This window comes from Electrona antarctica (genome assembly GCF_951216825.1).
Source record: "Electrona antarctica genome assembly, chromosome: 2".
NCBI lineage: Eukaryota > Metazoa > Chordata > Actinopteri > Myctophiformes > Myctophidae > Electrona > Electrona antarctica.
In genome coordinates, this window is record NC_136807.1 from 51,381,415 (window position 1) to 51,397,817 (window position 16,403).

Sequence of the window (16,403 nt, forward strand, 5' to 3'; positions counted from 1 at the left end):
AAACAGTGGTTCCCAAGGGGTCCTTGAGGGAGTTCCAGGGGTTCCCCAGCTAAATGACAGTTTGGAACCAAATGGACCCTTATGGGTCTGTAACTCTGAGAGTGTACAAATGGAACCGCGGGTTCATTTGGTTCCATTTGTACACTCTCAGAGTTAAATTAACCTTGATTTGACAATATAAATTGGGGGTCCCAGAGATATAAATGTCATTAGTCCGTAGACTAATAAGCCTATCTCACAGAATTTTCCCGCCCCCCTAAATACGCCCCCTTTCGGGGTTAGTGGTGATAGCGTGACGTCACTCCATAGACGCTACATGTTAACGGAGGTAATTTAAGAAGTCTACAACTTTTGTTTTCTCAAGGTAAGGTTTGTTCTATCTGTTCGACCTGATTTACCATCTTGTTTGCTTCATAATAATATTGGTCTGTCACATTTTTACATTAGAAAATGTACTTAGATTCTCCAGAGAAAAAAACGTGTAAATGCTCATGTTAAAGACACCACTATTTACCGGAAGTGGGCGTGGAAAGCGGGCTGTGAGATAGGCCTATTCATGTAATGACTGTTTTTACACTTGCTGAAAATAGCTGATCTACAAGCTCACAAGCTTGTACATATGCTATTTTCAGCATGCAACCAAGTGTAAAATGACTTATACTGGATATCTTGTCCACTAGTCCCATCCTAACATTTTAGTCTAGTTTTTATTTGTTGACGAAATCGTCAATATAGTTTGTCTTAGTTTTAGTCTTCATAGCTTAGTTTTCATTTAGTTTCCATTTAGTTTTCATCAGTGAAAAAAGGTAGTCAACGTAGTCGTCATAGTTTTAGTCGACGAAATCAACACTGGAACTAGGCAAATATACCTAACAAAAACAAAGCATTCTTTGCCCTCCGTCTCCTCTCCCGCAACGCGTCCACTTCCTCGTTCCTCTTCAAACGTGACCCCTGACCTGGTTGTTTGAGGTCCGATCAGGTTTTTAGGGACCGATCCCAATCACTTGCTTTTCGCACGATCGATCGGCCGATACCCATCTTGTGCGCAAGGGGAGAATTTGAATATGTCCAAAATTATTATATATAGTAGATATATATATATCTACTATATTATTACTATGATATTAAACCAGTTAAAATGCTATAAAAGATCGGTTTCTCCAGATCGGGTGAATTGCCTGCCGATCACCGATCGAGTCATTTTGGAGTGAAAATCGGGACGGTCACTGATCGTTGGCCGATCGATCGGAGCACCTTCACTGGTTGTTTCTGCCCCAGAGCTTTGGATATAGACAGAGATACGCAAACTGCGTTCACTTCATGGGGCTTCAGTCCAATGGAGGCTCTCCTACATATAGACTTCTATTGAGTGTGGGGACAACCAACTGGGACAAGTCCTGGACCCTGAAGTATAGGCAGAAATGCATTGGACTCAGGCAACAGCCCCAGCTTTAATGATCTTAAATCCCTTTATTTTAAATTGTTTTGTAGTAATAGTACAACATAAACATTAAAGAGACTTTAGTTGTTACTGTACAATACTTTAAAACAGTTGTCACGTTGCACACCTGCTTAAAATAGCTCTTGTTTGCGCCGCCCTCGTTGAAAACGATGTATTTCAAACTCCAGCTTGTCCCTCTCCAGGCTGCATGAACGGCGCTCGAGCGCTCGGTTTCTGCCCCCTCAATGTCGTAACTCTTCTATTCGATGGCTCTGTTTCTGCCGTATAGTGCACGTGACCCCTGACCTGGGTTGTTTCTCTGCCGTATAGTGCACGTGACCCCTGACCTGGGTTGTTTCTCTGCCGTATAGTGCACGTGGCCAGAACGCGGCGCTGAGCTCCAGCCTGGAGGCTCTGGAGAGGTCCCAGGAGGAGCTGGAGAAGAGGCTGGCGGAGCTGAGGTCTCAGCACCTCGAAGACAGCACCTCGTTCCAGGCCCGGCTGGAGGAGGCCGGGAGCCACGCCACGGAGCTGCAGAGAGAGGTGGGTGGGGGGCCATGCAGGGGGGGGTGTAATGATTTGAACCCATTTTGGGACGGGAACCCCTTTTGGTGTTTTAAAGCAGGGGTTCTCAACCCGTGGGTCGCGACCCCTCGGGGGGTCGCCAAATAATTTTAGGGGGTCCCCAAATTATTTAAAAAAAATAAAAATAAAAACACGGTTTTCACGTTTTTTCAAAAATAGCAGACCTACAAGCTCGTAGCGCGCCACTCGGTGGCGCGCTATGAGCTTGTAGATCTGCTATTTTTCAATAGCTAAATTATAACATAATGCTTAAAACACCAAAAGGGGTTCCCGCCCAAAATGGTTTAAGGTTATTGTAGCAGTCAATTTATATTGGGGGTCGGGAGGGGGCGGGGCGGGGGTCCCGAGACGTTGCCAAAGCATTTTCGGGGGTCCCCGGCCAAAAACGTTGAGAACCCCTGTTTTAAAGCATTGTTATACTTTAGCTATTGTAAAAAGCGTGAAAATGTGCCTCAAATCTTTGAATATATATTATTACAGAGTGAACATTTTAACTCAAATCTTTGCTTCTGGGAGGAGGTCCCTGGAACAACATATTTTCAGATGGGGGGAGGCATATTCCATAACATTTTTGGGGTCCTTGACATGAAATATTGAGCTCCCACTGATTACAGAAACATAAGGTTTTTCAGAAAACTGTCAGGATTTTGAAGACATTTTTAAAATGTTGACATCGGCCCCTGAATGGCTTAAGGACGACCCCATCTCTAAGGCATCTAGAAGTCTCCATAATGATAATCCCTTTGGGTGGTGGGTGAAGATCCATTGTTTATTACACACACAGAGTAATATAATATATATAATATACAGTAGGACAGTAGATCTATGACGTCCCCTAGTAGGTTATGGAAACCGTGATAAGAACAGAATGAGCAGGAACTCGTATCATATCGTACGTATACAGTCAGTCCCTCTGATACAGTGGTAGACAATCATCATGTCATGATCAATATGCTTATTGGCAGTGTTGTTTTCGTCGACTAATACTATGACTAAAAATGTCCGTCGACTTCCTTTTTTCACTGACAAAAACTACATAAAAACGAACTAAGCCATGATGACTAAAGTCTAAAACTATGACTAAATAGAGCACCGAAGTCCTGACGTCACTGTCAGTAGAGGGCGCCAGTCCACAGGTTCGTGTACTTTTTATTTGCATTGAAATCCCCCATAGGGGGATTTTTAGATCTCTTCATATAAGAACTGCGTTTGAGGCCTGGGCCATGGCTCAGCGGTCCAGGCACCTTGGCTGGTAATCCAGTCTGGCAGTGTGCCGCGGGTTCGACTCCCGATCCCGACGGCCTTTACTGCATGTCATCCCCCCATCTCTCTCCCCATTTCCTGTCAGCCTACTGTCTGTCCCTCCATAAAAGATATAAAATAAAAAAGGCGTAAGCCACAAAAAAAAAACATTACAGAACTGCGTTTGAAAAATAAACCGATCATCCCGGCCTTTTCACTCATATGGATATGAAGCATCGACTGGAGGTGGAAATGTACAAATATACCCAAAGAGTAACACAATAAGCGTTAGAAACGAGTCAAACAACCCAGAGACTACATTTCCGGGTAGGCGGGGTGATGCAGCTGCCCGTCGCACAACATAAACTGACATGTTAATTATTATTATTTTATTTTTTTATTGATATTTAATGTTTCGTGGTTAGTACAAGTCGAGTCACCGCCAGCTGCGCTTACGTCAACGAGGAATCTCAGGAACGCAATGTGTTGACAGCTGGGCGTGACGTATATTAGCAGTGACATTGCTTTCATATGTAGTTTCAAGGCTATTGCGGCCAAATTAATTCCATTTTCTCCAGAAACTGGCTGTATCAAATATGAATGGACATCATTAACAACGCACAGCCACTCCCCTGACAGAAAGGCCGGGATGATCGGTTTATTTTTCAAACACAGTTCTTATATGAAACGACCTAAAATCCCCCTATGGAGATTTCAATGCAAATAAAAAAATACATGAACCTGTGTACCTGGCTATTTTCAGCAAGTGTAATAAGGCCAGACAAAATACATTTTAGTCGACTGAATCAACTGTAGATTTAGTCGACTAAAATCTTATATTTAGTCGACTAAAACTAGACTAACACTAAAAGATTCGAGGTGACTAAAATGTGACTATTCAAGAGACTATTATGACTAAAATTAAAATAGAGATTTGCTGCCAAAAACAACACTGGAGGTGGGCCATGCGAGGTTTACGTTTAGGAATATAAGGTTTGTTTAAGAAGGTTTAGAAATAAGGTTTATAAGTTTAGACATAGTTTTACCGAGGTTACTTTTAGGAATAAGGTTAGGATTTGGCATAGATTTACTGAGGAGACGTTTAGGAATATGGTTAGGTTTAGGCATAGTTTTATTGAGGTTACTTTTAGGAATAAGGTTAGGATTTGGCATAGATTTACTGAGGAGACGTTTAGGAATATGGTTCGGTTTAGGCATAGTTTTATTGAGGTTACTTTTAGGAATAAGGTTAGGATTTGGCATAGATTTACTGAGGAGACGTTTAGGAATATGGTTAGGTTTAGGCATAGTTTTATTGAGGTTACTTTTAGGAATAAGGTTAGGATTTGGCATAGATTTACTGAGGAGACGTTTAGGAATATGGTTAGGTTTAGGCATAGTTTTATTGAGGTTACTTTTAGGAATAAGGTTAGGATTTGGCATAGATTTACTGAGGAGACGTTTAGGAATATGGTTAGGTTTAGGCATAGTTTTATTGAGGTTACTTTTAGGAATAAGGTTAGGATTTGGCATAGATTTACTGAGGAGACGTTTAGGAATATGGTTAGGTTTAGGCATAGTTTTATTGAGGTTACTTTTAGGAATAACGAATAAGGTTAGGATTTGGCATAGATTTACTGAGGAGACGTTTAGGAATATGGTTAGGTTTAGGCATAGTTTTATTGAGGTTACTTTTAGGAATAAGGTTAGGATTTGGCATAGATTTACTGAGGAGACGTTTAGGAATATGGTTAGGTTTAGGCATAGTTTTATTGAGGTTACTTTTAGGAATAAGGTTAGGATTTGGCATAGATTTACTGAGGAGACGTTTAGGAATATGGTTAGGTTTAGGCATAGTTTTATTGAGGTTACTTTTAGGAATAAGGTTAGGAGGATTAGACATAGTTTCACTGGGTTTACGTTCAGGAATAAGGTTTGGTTTAGACATAGTTTTATTGAGGTTTTTAATTTATTTTGAAATGTCACTAGAGGATACTCCCTTGAGTTGCAGCGACTCGTTTTCAAGGGAGTCCTCAGGGCACAACATATACAACGTACAACAAAACAATACAGCAACAAACAACAATGACATACACAAAGGCTTTCATTGAAAAAATGAAATAAATAAAATATACAACAATAATGCTATAGAAATGAGTCAGGTTACTTTTAGGAATACCGGGTGGCGACCGTTCCAAGGTCGCTGCATTTCCCCCGGGGGTGAGACTAGTGTTCTTGTATATTCCCAGGGGGGGGGGGGGGGGGGTGGCATTATGTGCATGACTGTAGGTTACATTCCTGCTTCCTGTTGTTCTGGCTCAGTTAGCCACAGCTCCGTGTGATTGGCTCAGCGGCAGATCATTTTCAAGTGGAAACACACGACGACACCTTCAGAAGCGTTTCCCGTCCAAATCTGCCGCTGAGCCAATTCACGTGAAGCAATGAGGAAACCGATCCAGAAGAGGGAACTACTGTACAGTCACAATTTAGGCATTTAGCAGACGCTCTTAAAGGAGAATTCCATGCTAGAAGGCTTTCTTACCTTTATTTGTAGTTGTTACGTCCCCACCAAGGATGTCCAGGTGTTATTTTGTGTAAAAGCTCCTTATTGGCTATTTCCCCTACCATAAGCCCTAAATGAATTGCATTGAATTGAATGGGGCTATGGGGTGTTGGCTAATTCGCTTATTTCCATCGCTCAAAATTATATTTTTTTTGTATATATCCTCTCTTCATAATGTAAATAATATCCCAAGCGGCACACTTTACTACTTATTTCGATGGAAATAAGCAAATTAGCACAACACCCCATAGCCCCATTCAATTCCCATTCAATTCAATGCAATTCATTGAGGGCTTATGGTAGGTGAAATAGCCAATAAGGAGTTTTTGCACAAAAAACACCTGGACCTCTTTGTTGGGGACGTAACAACTACAAAGAAAGGTAAGAAAGCCTTCTAGCATGGACTTCTCCTTTAATCCAGAGCGATTTACATTAAGCAAGAACAAAAAGCATGGCTATACATCACATACATAAAAAGTAGTTATCATGAAACATGCATGAGCTAAGAACGTAACAGTGGAATTATATAATATATGTATATATACTTTAGAGTGCTATGTCTACATAAATTACTATTGTAGTGCTGTCTAGCAGTGCTGTCTGCTGTCTACAGTCATGCACAGAGCCTCCAACAGGAAACTATGCAGTCATGCACAGAGCCTCCAACAGATAACTACAGTCATGCACAGAGCCTCCAACAGGGAACTATACAGTCATGCACAGAGCCTCCAACAGATAACTACAGTCATGCACAGAGCCTCCAACAGGGAACTATACAGTCATGCACAGAGCCTCCAACAGATAACTACAGTCATGCACAGAGCCTCCAACAGGGAACTATACAGTCATGCACAGAGCCTCCAACAGATAACTACAGTCATGCACAGAGCCTCCAACAGGGAACTACAGTCACAGAGCCTCCAACAGGGAACTATACAGTCATGCACAGAGCCTCCAACAGAGAACTATACAGTCATGCACAGAGCCTCCAACAGAGAACTATACAGTCATGCACAGAGCCTCCAACAGGGAACTACAGTCATGCACAGAGCCTCCAACAGGGAACTATACAGTCATGCACAGAGCCTCCAACATGGAACTACAGGCATGCACAGAGCCTCCAACAGGAAACTACAGTCATGCACAGAGCCTCCAACAGGAAACTACAGTCATGCACAGAGCCTCCAACAGAGAACTATACAGTCATGCACAGAGCCTCCAACAGGAAACTACAGTCATGCACAGAGCCTCCAACAGGAAACTACAGTCATGCACAGAGCCTCCAACAGAGAACTATACAGTCATGCACAGAGCCTCCAACAGAGAACTATACAGTCATGCACAGAGCCTCCAACAGGAAACTACAGAGGACCCCCAGAATTATCTCTATTGGGCCTCGGACCCCTATCTCAAAATATGTAGTTCCAGGGACCCCCCCCCCCCCCAGAAGCCAATACTTTAGTTAAAAATGTTCGCTCTGAAATATATATTCAAAGATTTGCGCCACATTTCCACGACTTTTCAAAAATAGCAGACCTACAAGCTAGTGGCGCGCTGCGAGCTTGTAGATCTGCTATTTTTCAATAGCTATAGTAGAACACCAAAATGGGTTAAGTGGTCACTTTTTTTTGCCACTCTCTAGTGTTTCTAATGACATGCCGTCTCTGACGGGGGCTCATACAGGTCTGCGAAGGCAGTAGTAGGAAGTAGGAAGAGTCATTTCCAAAATGGCTGATGTGCATAGAGCCTATTGTCTTTTCTGGGCTTAATAGTTGCCGTGCATTCACCCCGCGGGGCTGTGTAGAACAAGTGTCTTCTGTTCTCCGGGTCATGTACAGCAGTGGTTCTCAACCAGTGGGTCGCGACCCCTCGGGGGGTCGCCAAATTATTTTGGGGGGTCCCCAAATTATTTTCAAAAAAATGTTTTTTTCTTCTTTTTTTTCAACTGAATGGCTGGAAAGTGGAAATGAAGAGTTTACATATAGTACACATAGTACATGCATACACCTTCCCTAATGATTATATCTGGTTTCAGTATTTATTTATGGTGTATTGTCTCTATTATTAAGGTTATTGTAGCAGTCAATTTATATTGGGGGTCGGGAGGGGGCGGGGCGGGGGTCCCGAGACATTGCCAAAGCATTTCCGGGGGTCCCCGGCCAAAAACGTTGAGAACCCCTGATGTACAGCAGTGGTTCTCAACCAGTGGTCCGGGGACCACCAGTGGTCCTTGAGGAGGGGGTTCCAGGTGGTCCCCATGCAGCTAAATGATGGAAGAGTTGGTAACCAAATGGATCCTTATTATAGATCTTTAATTCTTTGAGAGCGTAAAATGAAACCAAATACGGGTCCATTTGGTTTCATTTTACACTCTCAAGAGTTACATTATTTCATTTTACATTGTTCATGTTACGCTTACATACATTTTTTATTTTACGCTCTCAGGAATTACATTATTGTTAGATATACATCTGCGTTACTTAATTTATAAAAGGTCTACACAATAGAGAACGTAGAAGAATTGTTATTTTGATCAATGTTTTGCCAACAGCATTGAATTGTGGGCAAAATCTTAGCCAACGACAACATAATATTCTTCAGTTTGGGGCCTGCGGGGCTAAATCCCATCAAATGGTGGTCCGCGTTAGCCTGGTGAAACCACTCCCCCTGCTGGACAACATTTGCATTCTGCCAGCAGGGAGAGTCTGGGAACTATCAGGCAGAGATGATGTAGCCTGGTTAATAAACCAGACCGAATCAGCCGTTGGCAAAACAAAATTGCCTACCAGCGGATTACGGTCTGGCGAGGCTCAGTAGCACGCCTCTTTCCTACAACCGAGAACAGGTCGGACCAATCGGGACACGGTATGCAATATGGGCGGGCTTTGGTACAGTGACGTTCAATGCTTGAGACTTTTGACTGACAGTAGCTCTGACCAATTGCGTCAAAGAGAAAATGTTTGAACCCGCCCCCCGGGAAATGAAATCCAAGTGGAGCCAGCCCAGACTAATATACCGCGACAGTGTTGTGTGATATTAGTCTGGCTTATTAGCCAGGCTAGAGATGATGTACTCTGGTCCAATACGTCAGGGGTTCTCAACCCGTGGGTCGCGACCCCTCGGGGGGTCGCCAATTTATTTTATTTTTTTCACGATTTTTCAAAAATAGCAGACCTACAAGTTCATAGCGCGCCACTCGGTGGCGCGCTATGAACTTTTTTTAAATAGCTAAATTATAACAATGCTTAAAACACCAAAAGGGGTTCCCGCCCAAAATGGTTTAAGGTTATTGTAGCAGTCAATTTATATTGGGGGTCGGGAGGGGGCGGGGCGGGGGTCCCGAGACGTTGCCAAAGCATTTTCGGGGGTCCCCGGCCAAAAACGCTGAGAACCCCTGCAATACGTGAAAAAGGTTGAAAACCACTGATGTAAAGACATTGTTTGGAATTAATTTGTGTCATGTGACTGTGTCATGTGACTGTGCGTAGCCAGGGCAGCGTTCCCTTTCGGGTTCATGATCCGTTCGGGAGTGGATGATATCGCTACGTCATGTTGTAGTATTGTTTTGCTAGTCATCAATCTTCCGGAACTTCCTTTTCCCTCAAACCCGATTTTTCTCAATAAAAGCCGCAGGCTACGAGAGCTTTTATTGTTATTCTTCCGGTTTGAGGGGAAAGGAAGTTCCGTTTGATTGTTCCTGCCGGATGACTACAAAACAATACTACAACATGACGTATAGCGATATCATCCTGATGACTACAAAACAATATTACAATATTACAACATGACGTATAGCGATATCATCCTGATGACTACAAAACAATACTACAACATGACGTATAGCGATATCATCCTGATGACTACAAAACAATACTACAACATGACGTATAGCGATATCATCCTGATGACTACCAAACAATACTACAACATGACGTATAGCGATATCATCCTGATGACTACAAAACAATACTACAACATGACGTATAGCGATATCATCCTGATGACTACAAAACAATACTACAACATGACGTATAGCGATATCATTCTGATGACTACAAAACAATACTACAACATGACGTATAGCGATATCATCCTGATGACAACAAAACAATACTGCAACATGACGTATAGCGATATCATCCTGATGACTACAAAACAATACTACAACATGACGTATGGCGATATCATCCTGATGACTACAAAACAATACTACAACATGACGTATAGCGATATCATCCTGATGACTACAAAACAATACTACAACATGACGTATAGCGATATCATCCTGATGACTACAAAACAATACTACAACATGACGTATAGCGATATCATCCTGATGACTACAAAACAATACTACAACATGACGTATAGCGATATCATCCTGATGACTACAAAACAATACTACAACATGACGTATAGCGATATCATCCTGATGACTACAAAACAATACTACAACATGACGCAGTATAGCGATATCATCCTGATGACTACAAAACAATACTACAACATGACGTATAGCGATATCATCCTGATGACTACAAAACAATACTACAACATGACGTATAGCGATATCATCCTGATGACTACAAAACAATACTACAACATGACGTATAGCGATATCATCCTGATGACTACAAAACAATACTACAACATGACGTATAGCGATATCATCCTGATGACTACAAAACAATACTACAACATGACGTATAGCGATATCATCCTGATGACTACAAAACAATACTACAACATGACGTATAGCGATATCATCCTGATGACTACAAAACAATACTACAACATGACGTATAGCGATATCATCCTGAGGACTACAAAACAATACTGCAACATGACGTATAGCGATATCATCCTGATGACTACAAAACAATATTACAATATTACAACATGACGTATAGCAATATCATACTGATGACTACAAAACAATACTACAACATGACGTATAGCGATATCATCCTGATGACTACAAAACAATACTACAACATGACGTATAGCGATATCAGCCTGATGACTACAAAACAATACTACAACATGACGTATAGCGATATCATCCTGATGACTACAAAACAATACTACAACATGACGCAGTATAGCGATATCATCCTGATGACTACAAAACAATACTACAACATGACGTATAGCGATATCAGCCTGATGACTACAAAACAATACTACAACATGACGTATAGCGATATCATCCTGATGACTACAAAACAATACTACAACATGACGTATAGCGATATCATCCTGATGACTACAAAACAATACTACAACATGACGTATAGCGATATCATCCTGATGACTACAAAACAATACTACAACATGACGTATAGCGATATCATCCTGATGACTACAAAACAATACTACAACATGACGTATAGCGATATCATCCGCTCCCGACCGGTTCACAACACGACACTTTTGGAACAGAGACCAGGCTTTTCCTCCGAGGTGGAAAGCCTGGTGACGCGAGGTTACACTGTGTGTAACCAGTGGTGGGAAAAGTACTCAATTGTTTTACTTTTAAGTAAAAGTACCAATACTGCAATTTAGAACTACTTTGTTACAAGTAAAAGTACGGAATTGAAAATGTACTTGAGTAAACGTACAAAAGTGTCGGCATCAAAATGTACTTAAAGTACTAAAAGTAAAAGTATTCATATTGCATAATGTCCCATTTCACAAGTTCAAAATGTGTAGAAAATCTATTGAAAATAGCAACTATAGATCGGCTATTTTCAAATGGCCGAAATGTATAGGGTTGAAGTGGTTAATGTATGTTTTTTTTAAATCGTCAAAGTAACTGTAACTAAAGTTTTCAAATAATTGTAGTGGAGTAAAAGTCCACACATTTTGGCTCTGAGATGTAGTGAAGTAGAAGTACAAGTGCTGGAAATTGGAAATACTCAAGTAAAGTACAAATACCTCAAAATTGTACTTAAGTACAGTACTTAAGTAAAAGTATTTAGTTACTTTCCACCACTGTGTGTAACCCGAAACACCCGGCTCTGTTGTTCCTGTCGACGGCAGTGCGACGACGCCCGGGCCGAGCTGTCAGACCTGAAGGAGAGGCACGAGAGCAGCGAGCAGGAGAAGCAGTCGATCACAGAGCAGCTCCAGGAATGCAACGCAGACATGAAGGCTCTGCAGGACAGAGGAAGCAAGGTGAGGGGTGTGCGCGTGTGTGTGCGTGTGCGTGTGCGTGTGCGCACGCACGTGTGCGTGTGTGCGTGTGTGTGTGTGTGTGTGTGTGTGTGTGTGTGTGTGTGTGTGTGTGTGTGTGTGTGTGTGTGTGTGTGTGTGTGTGTGTGCGTGCGTGTGTGTGTGTGCGCGTGTGTGTGTGCGCACGTGCACAGACCACCAGGTTTTCCTCTGCAAAAGTCTTGTTTTGTTTTACAAAATGTTGTACCCGTAGCATTTTACGGAGCCCATGTGGCAGCTGATTCTTTTGGTCCGATCCCAATTTTTGAGAAGCCGGCTAGAGACCACGGATTGCCAACGTTTTGACCAATATCTTGCAAAAGAAAAATATTGCTAACTATCTCAGAATTATCTCAGAGTGTTCGTTCAGTATGCTGTATATTATTAAACTTTGAAAAAGTAACTAATTATACAACGAACAAGCAAGCAACATAATACACACATACTGCATTTTATTTTAGTTAACCACTAAATTAGTGATGCACCGAATATTCGGCCGCAGAAAATATTCAGCAGAAAATATTCAGCAGAAAATGGCTAAAAATGCATTTTCGGCCTATTCGGTTTCGGCCTGAATAGGCAGAAAATATATCACTGAATAGTGTATGTAATTAATGCATTCAAAAGTGCTGAATAAATGTGTTATGGACCCATAATAGTGATTATCATTTAAATTAAGTTTTGCCATAATCATGTATTTTGCCATAATCAGGTAGCTTTAAGGTGCGGCCATGACAGCAATGGTAGGAAAAAGATATATAATATTAATCATATTCGGCTGTTCGGTATTCGGTTTTCGGGCCAACTGTTTCCTATATTCGGTATTCGGTTTCGGCCAAGAATTTCCCTTTCGGTGCATCCCTACACTAAATGTGACCAGATTTGACTGAGAGACTGCCATCGCGCAAATTACAGCTTTTCACCAGAGGAGAAAAACTTTTTTTTTTTTTTTTCAAAATGAGTTAATAGCACAGGCAGACTCTTCACATACTAGAGCATGTCTGCAATAAGTGTCAGGGCTGAAATCGACATGTAAATATGAAATAAATGCTTAAACATGTAGCTAGGTGTAATGTTAGAGACCACAGAAGTGAACCTTTCAAGCTTGTTTTCTCAACTCGCTGTTTTCTGCAAGACATTACTCTATAAACCATATCTCCAAAACTGGTGGGTCAAACTGAACAACCAATATGTCAATTTGAAGCTATGATTCCCTGCTTTCATATGACATGAAAAAACGAAAATTCAAAAAAATTCAATGGCAGTCCCTCAGTCAAAGTTAGTCACAAATGTTAAAACTGGTCACACACCAGCTGCATAATTGCCCACACTGATGTCGTCAAAACATTTAGTTTTTTTAAGTTTTTAAGTTAAATAATGGGCGATATACTGTACATTGGCCAAACTGATCCTAATTTTGCTGTTGGGCCTCATGGAACCCCCTCAAGACCCCCCTCAAGACCCCCCGGGGAGATCCTTGGGAGGGGGGGGGGGATTCACAGTGTGAATCTGTGCATGGATTCACAAGGACATGCTGTCACCACACACACACACGCAGTCCTACTCCTATATGTCCTCATTGATCCTTTAGGATTTGAACGATTACGGTTCCTTGACGACTCCCTCTTGTTTTGGCCGTTCCTTTATGGCCTCCCTAATGCCTGATTTGATCTTACACTATAGGTTGCATGCTAATAATAGCCGATCTACAAGCTCCTAGCTGATAACGCGTCGCAGCTTGTAGATCGGATAGTTTCAGAGCACCGGAGACACCGGAACGCAACCGAATATAAAAATAATGATTCGTCTTTTAGTTCTACTGGATCTCTTCTCCACTAGTACATTTAGTCGATAGTTTTTTTTATCTTCATAACCTACTGTATGTTTAGTTTTTATTTTGTTTTTTCTTCAGTGGAAAAAAAGGTAATTGACGAACATTTTGCGTCATAGTTTTTAGTCGACGAAATCAACACTGCCCCTAGCCTGAGCTAACGCTAGACATTTCTGGCCTAGATGGGAGGGCCGCGGCTCAGATTTGCGCACACCCTGGATTGGTTCACCGATCTGTCCATCAGCCCCGGTCTCTCCTCCCCCCAGTGCAGCACTGTTATTGTGTCGACCAGAAGCAGAAACCACTGGTTGCTGGTGTGGTGGGTTCTTCAGCCATTCTCCTCATTTTCCTCGCATAGCCTCGTTTGAAGTTCCACTGGTAATGATTTCCTCACAGTGTTATTTTGACGGGTGCACACCGCTCAGAGCCCTGACGTCACATCATTTGAAGCGACGCCTACGCGGAAGGGTTGACTCCCACGTTTAGGCCAGTGCAGACGAAATGAAAGCCTGGGTATCGAGGCTACACTGCCCCCAAAACGGCCCCTGTGCTTTATTGTGCACGACTGTTATCATCACCAAACCTGTCCTGCAGGCCACAGCCTGGATGTCTATCTGGTCAATGCGTTTCAATGAGGCCGAACACAGCTCGCAGAAAAACCAGTTTTTCTCGCTTTAGTAAAGAGAAATTAAAATGTTTTGGTTTGATTCTAGATTAGATTTGGTTAGTTGGAACGTTGTTGTAAGCGTTAGAACAACGTTCATCTACTCAGGAGAGAAGGAGCTAGAGAACCCCACAAAGATCATTTATGAGAGCTGTCATTCTAGTTCCAATACCAGTCTGCTTTTTTCACGACTTCTTCTAGTTAAACCATACATGGGCAACTGGCGGCCCGGGGGCCACATGCGGCCCCCAACATCACTTAATGTGGCCCTCAGGTTAATAAAATAGTATTTTTTTATGTACAATGTATTTGTATTTAGTTTATAAAGTTAACATTACATAAGTATAATTAAAGTCATTTGAAAGGCATTTGAAATTAAATAATGTTACTTTTCAGGTTTCAGGATTCCAATTGAAAAATAGCAAAAATAGCTGATCTACAAGCTCAAAACGCGTCACACGCGTTTTGAGCTTGTAGATCGGCTATTTTTGCTAGAACAGTAATATGCAATGTGGCCCCTCTGGAGTGAGTGAGGAAATATAGTGGCCCTATCCATCGTCAAAGTTGCCCACCCCTGAGTTAAACGTATCATATCGCTGTTAAAATCAGTGTTGTTTTTGTCGACTAAAACCAAGACGAAAAATGTTCGTCGACTACCTTTTTCCACTGACGAAAACTAAATTGAAACTAAATGAAAACTAAACTATGATGTCTAAAACTAAGACTAAATATATTGACAATTCCGTTGACGAATATAAACTAGACTAAAATGTTAGGAAGGGACTAGTGGACAGGAGATCCAGTATAAGTCATTTTACACTAGGTTGCATGCTGAAAATAGCAGATCTACAAGCTCACAACGCGTCTCGCTGCGACGCGTTGTGCGCTTGTAGATCGGCTATTTTATAATAACAGTCATTACGACGGCATCAAGGCCTTAGTCGACTACCGTAAATCAACTGTAGATTTAGTCGACTATAAAATCTTATGATATTTAGTCGACTAAAACTAGTGACTAAAATGTGGACTAAAACTAAATTAAAACTTTTCAAGAGACTATGACTAAAACTAAAATGGAAATTTGCTGCCAAAAACAACACTGGTTAAAATGTATCGCTATAGAGCGTCGCAGTCCCGCCCCCTACCAGGGCCCAGGAAATGATTCTCCGTTCATTTTCCTCATAGACATTTCAGAAAGTATTTATTTAAAGACGTTTAACGCCGCGGACAAAGCCAACTGGAGTCGTGACAAATCATGACAACAAACACTTTTTTTGTTGTTTTTCTTCTTTGTAATTATTTGTTTGGTCCAAAATATTGTTTGTGTTGTCATGAGTTGTCACACGACTCGAGTTGGCTTTGTCCGCGGCGTAACCGTCTTTAAATAAATACTTTTTGAAATGTCTATGGGAAAAATGCATTGGGATTCATTTCCTGGTCCATGGTAGGGGGCGGGACTGCGACGCTCTATAATTCCCAACCAATGACAGCATGTCCCTTCTGCAGTTGATCACACTGTAATATCGCTTCCCTCCTGTAGATGTCCCTAATGCTGCCCGTTCAAGCCACACTCATCGGCCTCGTCCTGGTGCTGCTGCTGTGGTGCTTCGGCGCCGTAGCGGCCCCTACAGGCGCATTGTGGTAGAATGAAGGTACACGTGATGACAGTGCGCCGAGTCCACTCGGCCCTCCCCTCATTCCTCCATGCATCCGTCTCTCTTTGGAACGTTGCATGAACGTGAGAAAGCGACCAAACCAAACCAACTCCCTGCTGCTCCCCCCCCCCGGAGAGGGCATCGATGTATTTAACCTCTCTAACCCGTCTGACTTGTCTTGTCTTGTCTGGATGGATGGATAAAAAAAA

General features: G+C 41.9%; 1 protein-coding gene across 1 annotated transcript in view; it reads left to right on the forward strand.

The window, feature by feature from the left end:
- slmapb (sarcolemma associated protein b) overlaps positions 1 to 16,184 on the forward strand; it is a gene marked incomplete at both ends in the record, with an annotated part of 43,628 nt that extends 27,444 nt beyond the window's left edge. The window contains 3 exons of the mRNA XM_079516428.1: positions 1,813 to 1,984; positions 11,874 to 12,008; positions 16,080 to 16,184. Coding sequence (XP_079372554.1) covers positions 1,813 to 1,984; positions 11,874 to 12,008; positions 16,080 to 16,184 — 412 coding nt within the window. The remainder of the gene's footprint in view (positions 1 to 1,812; positions 1,985 to 11,873; positions 12,009 to 16,079) is intronic.
- Between the last annotated feature and the right edge of the window lie 219 nt (positions 16,185 to 16,403).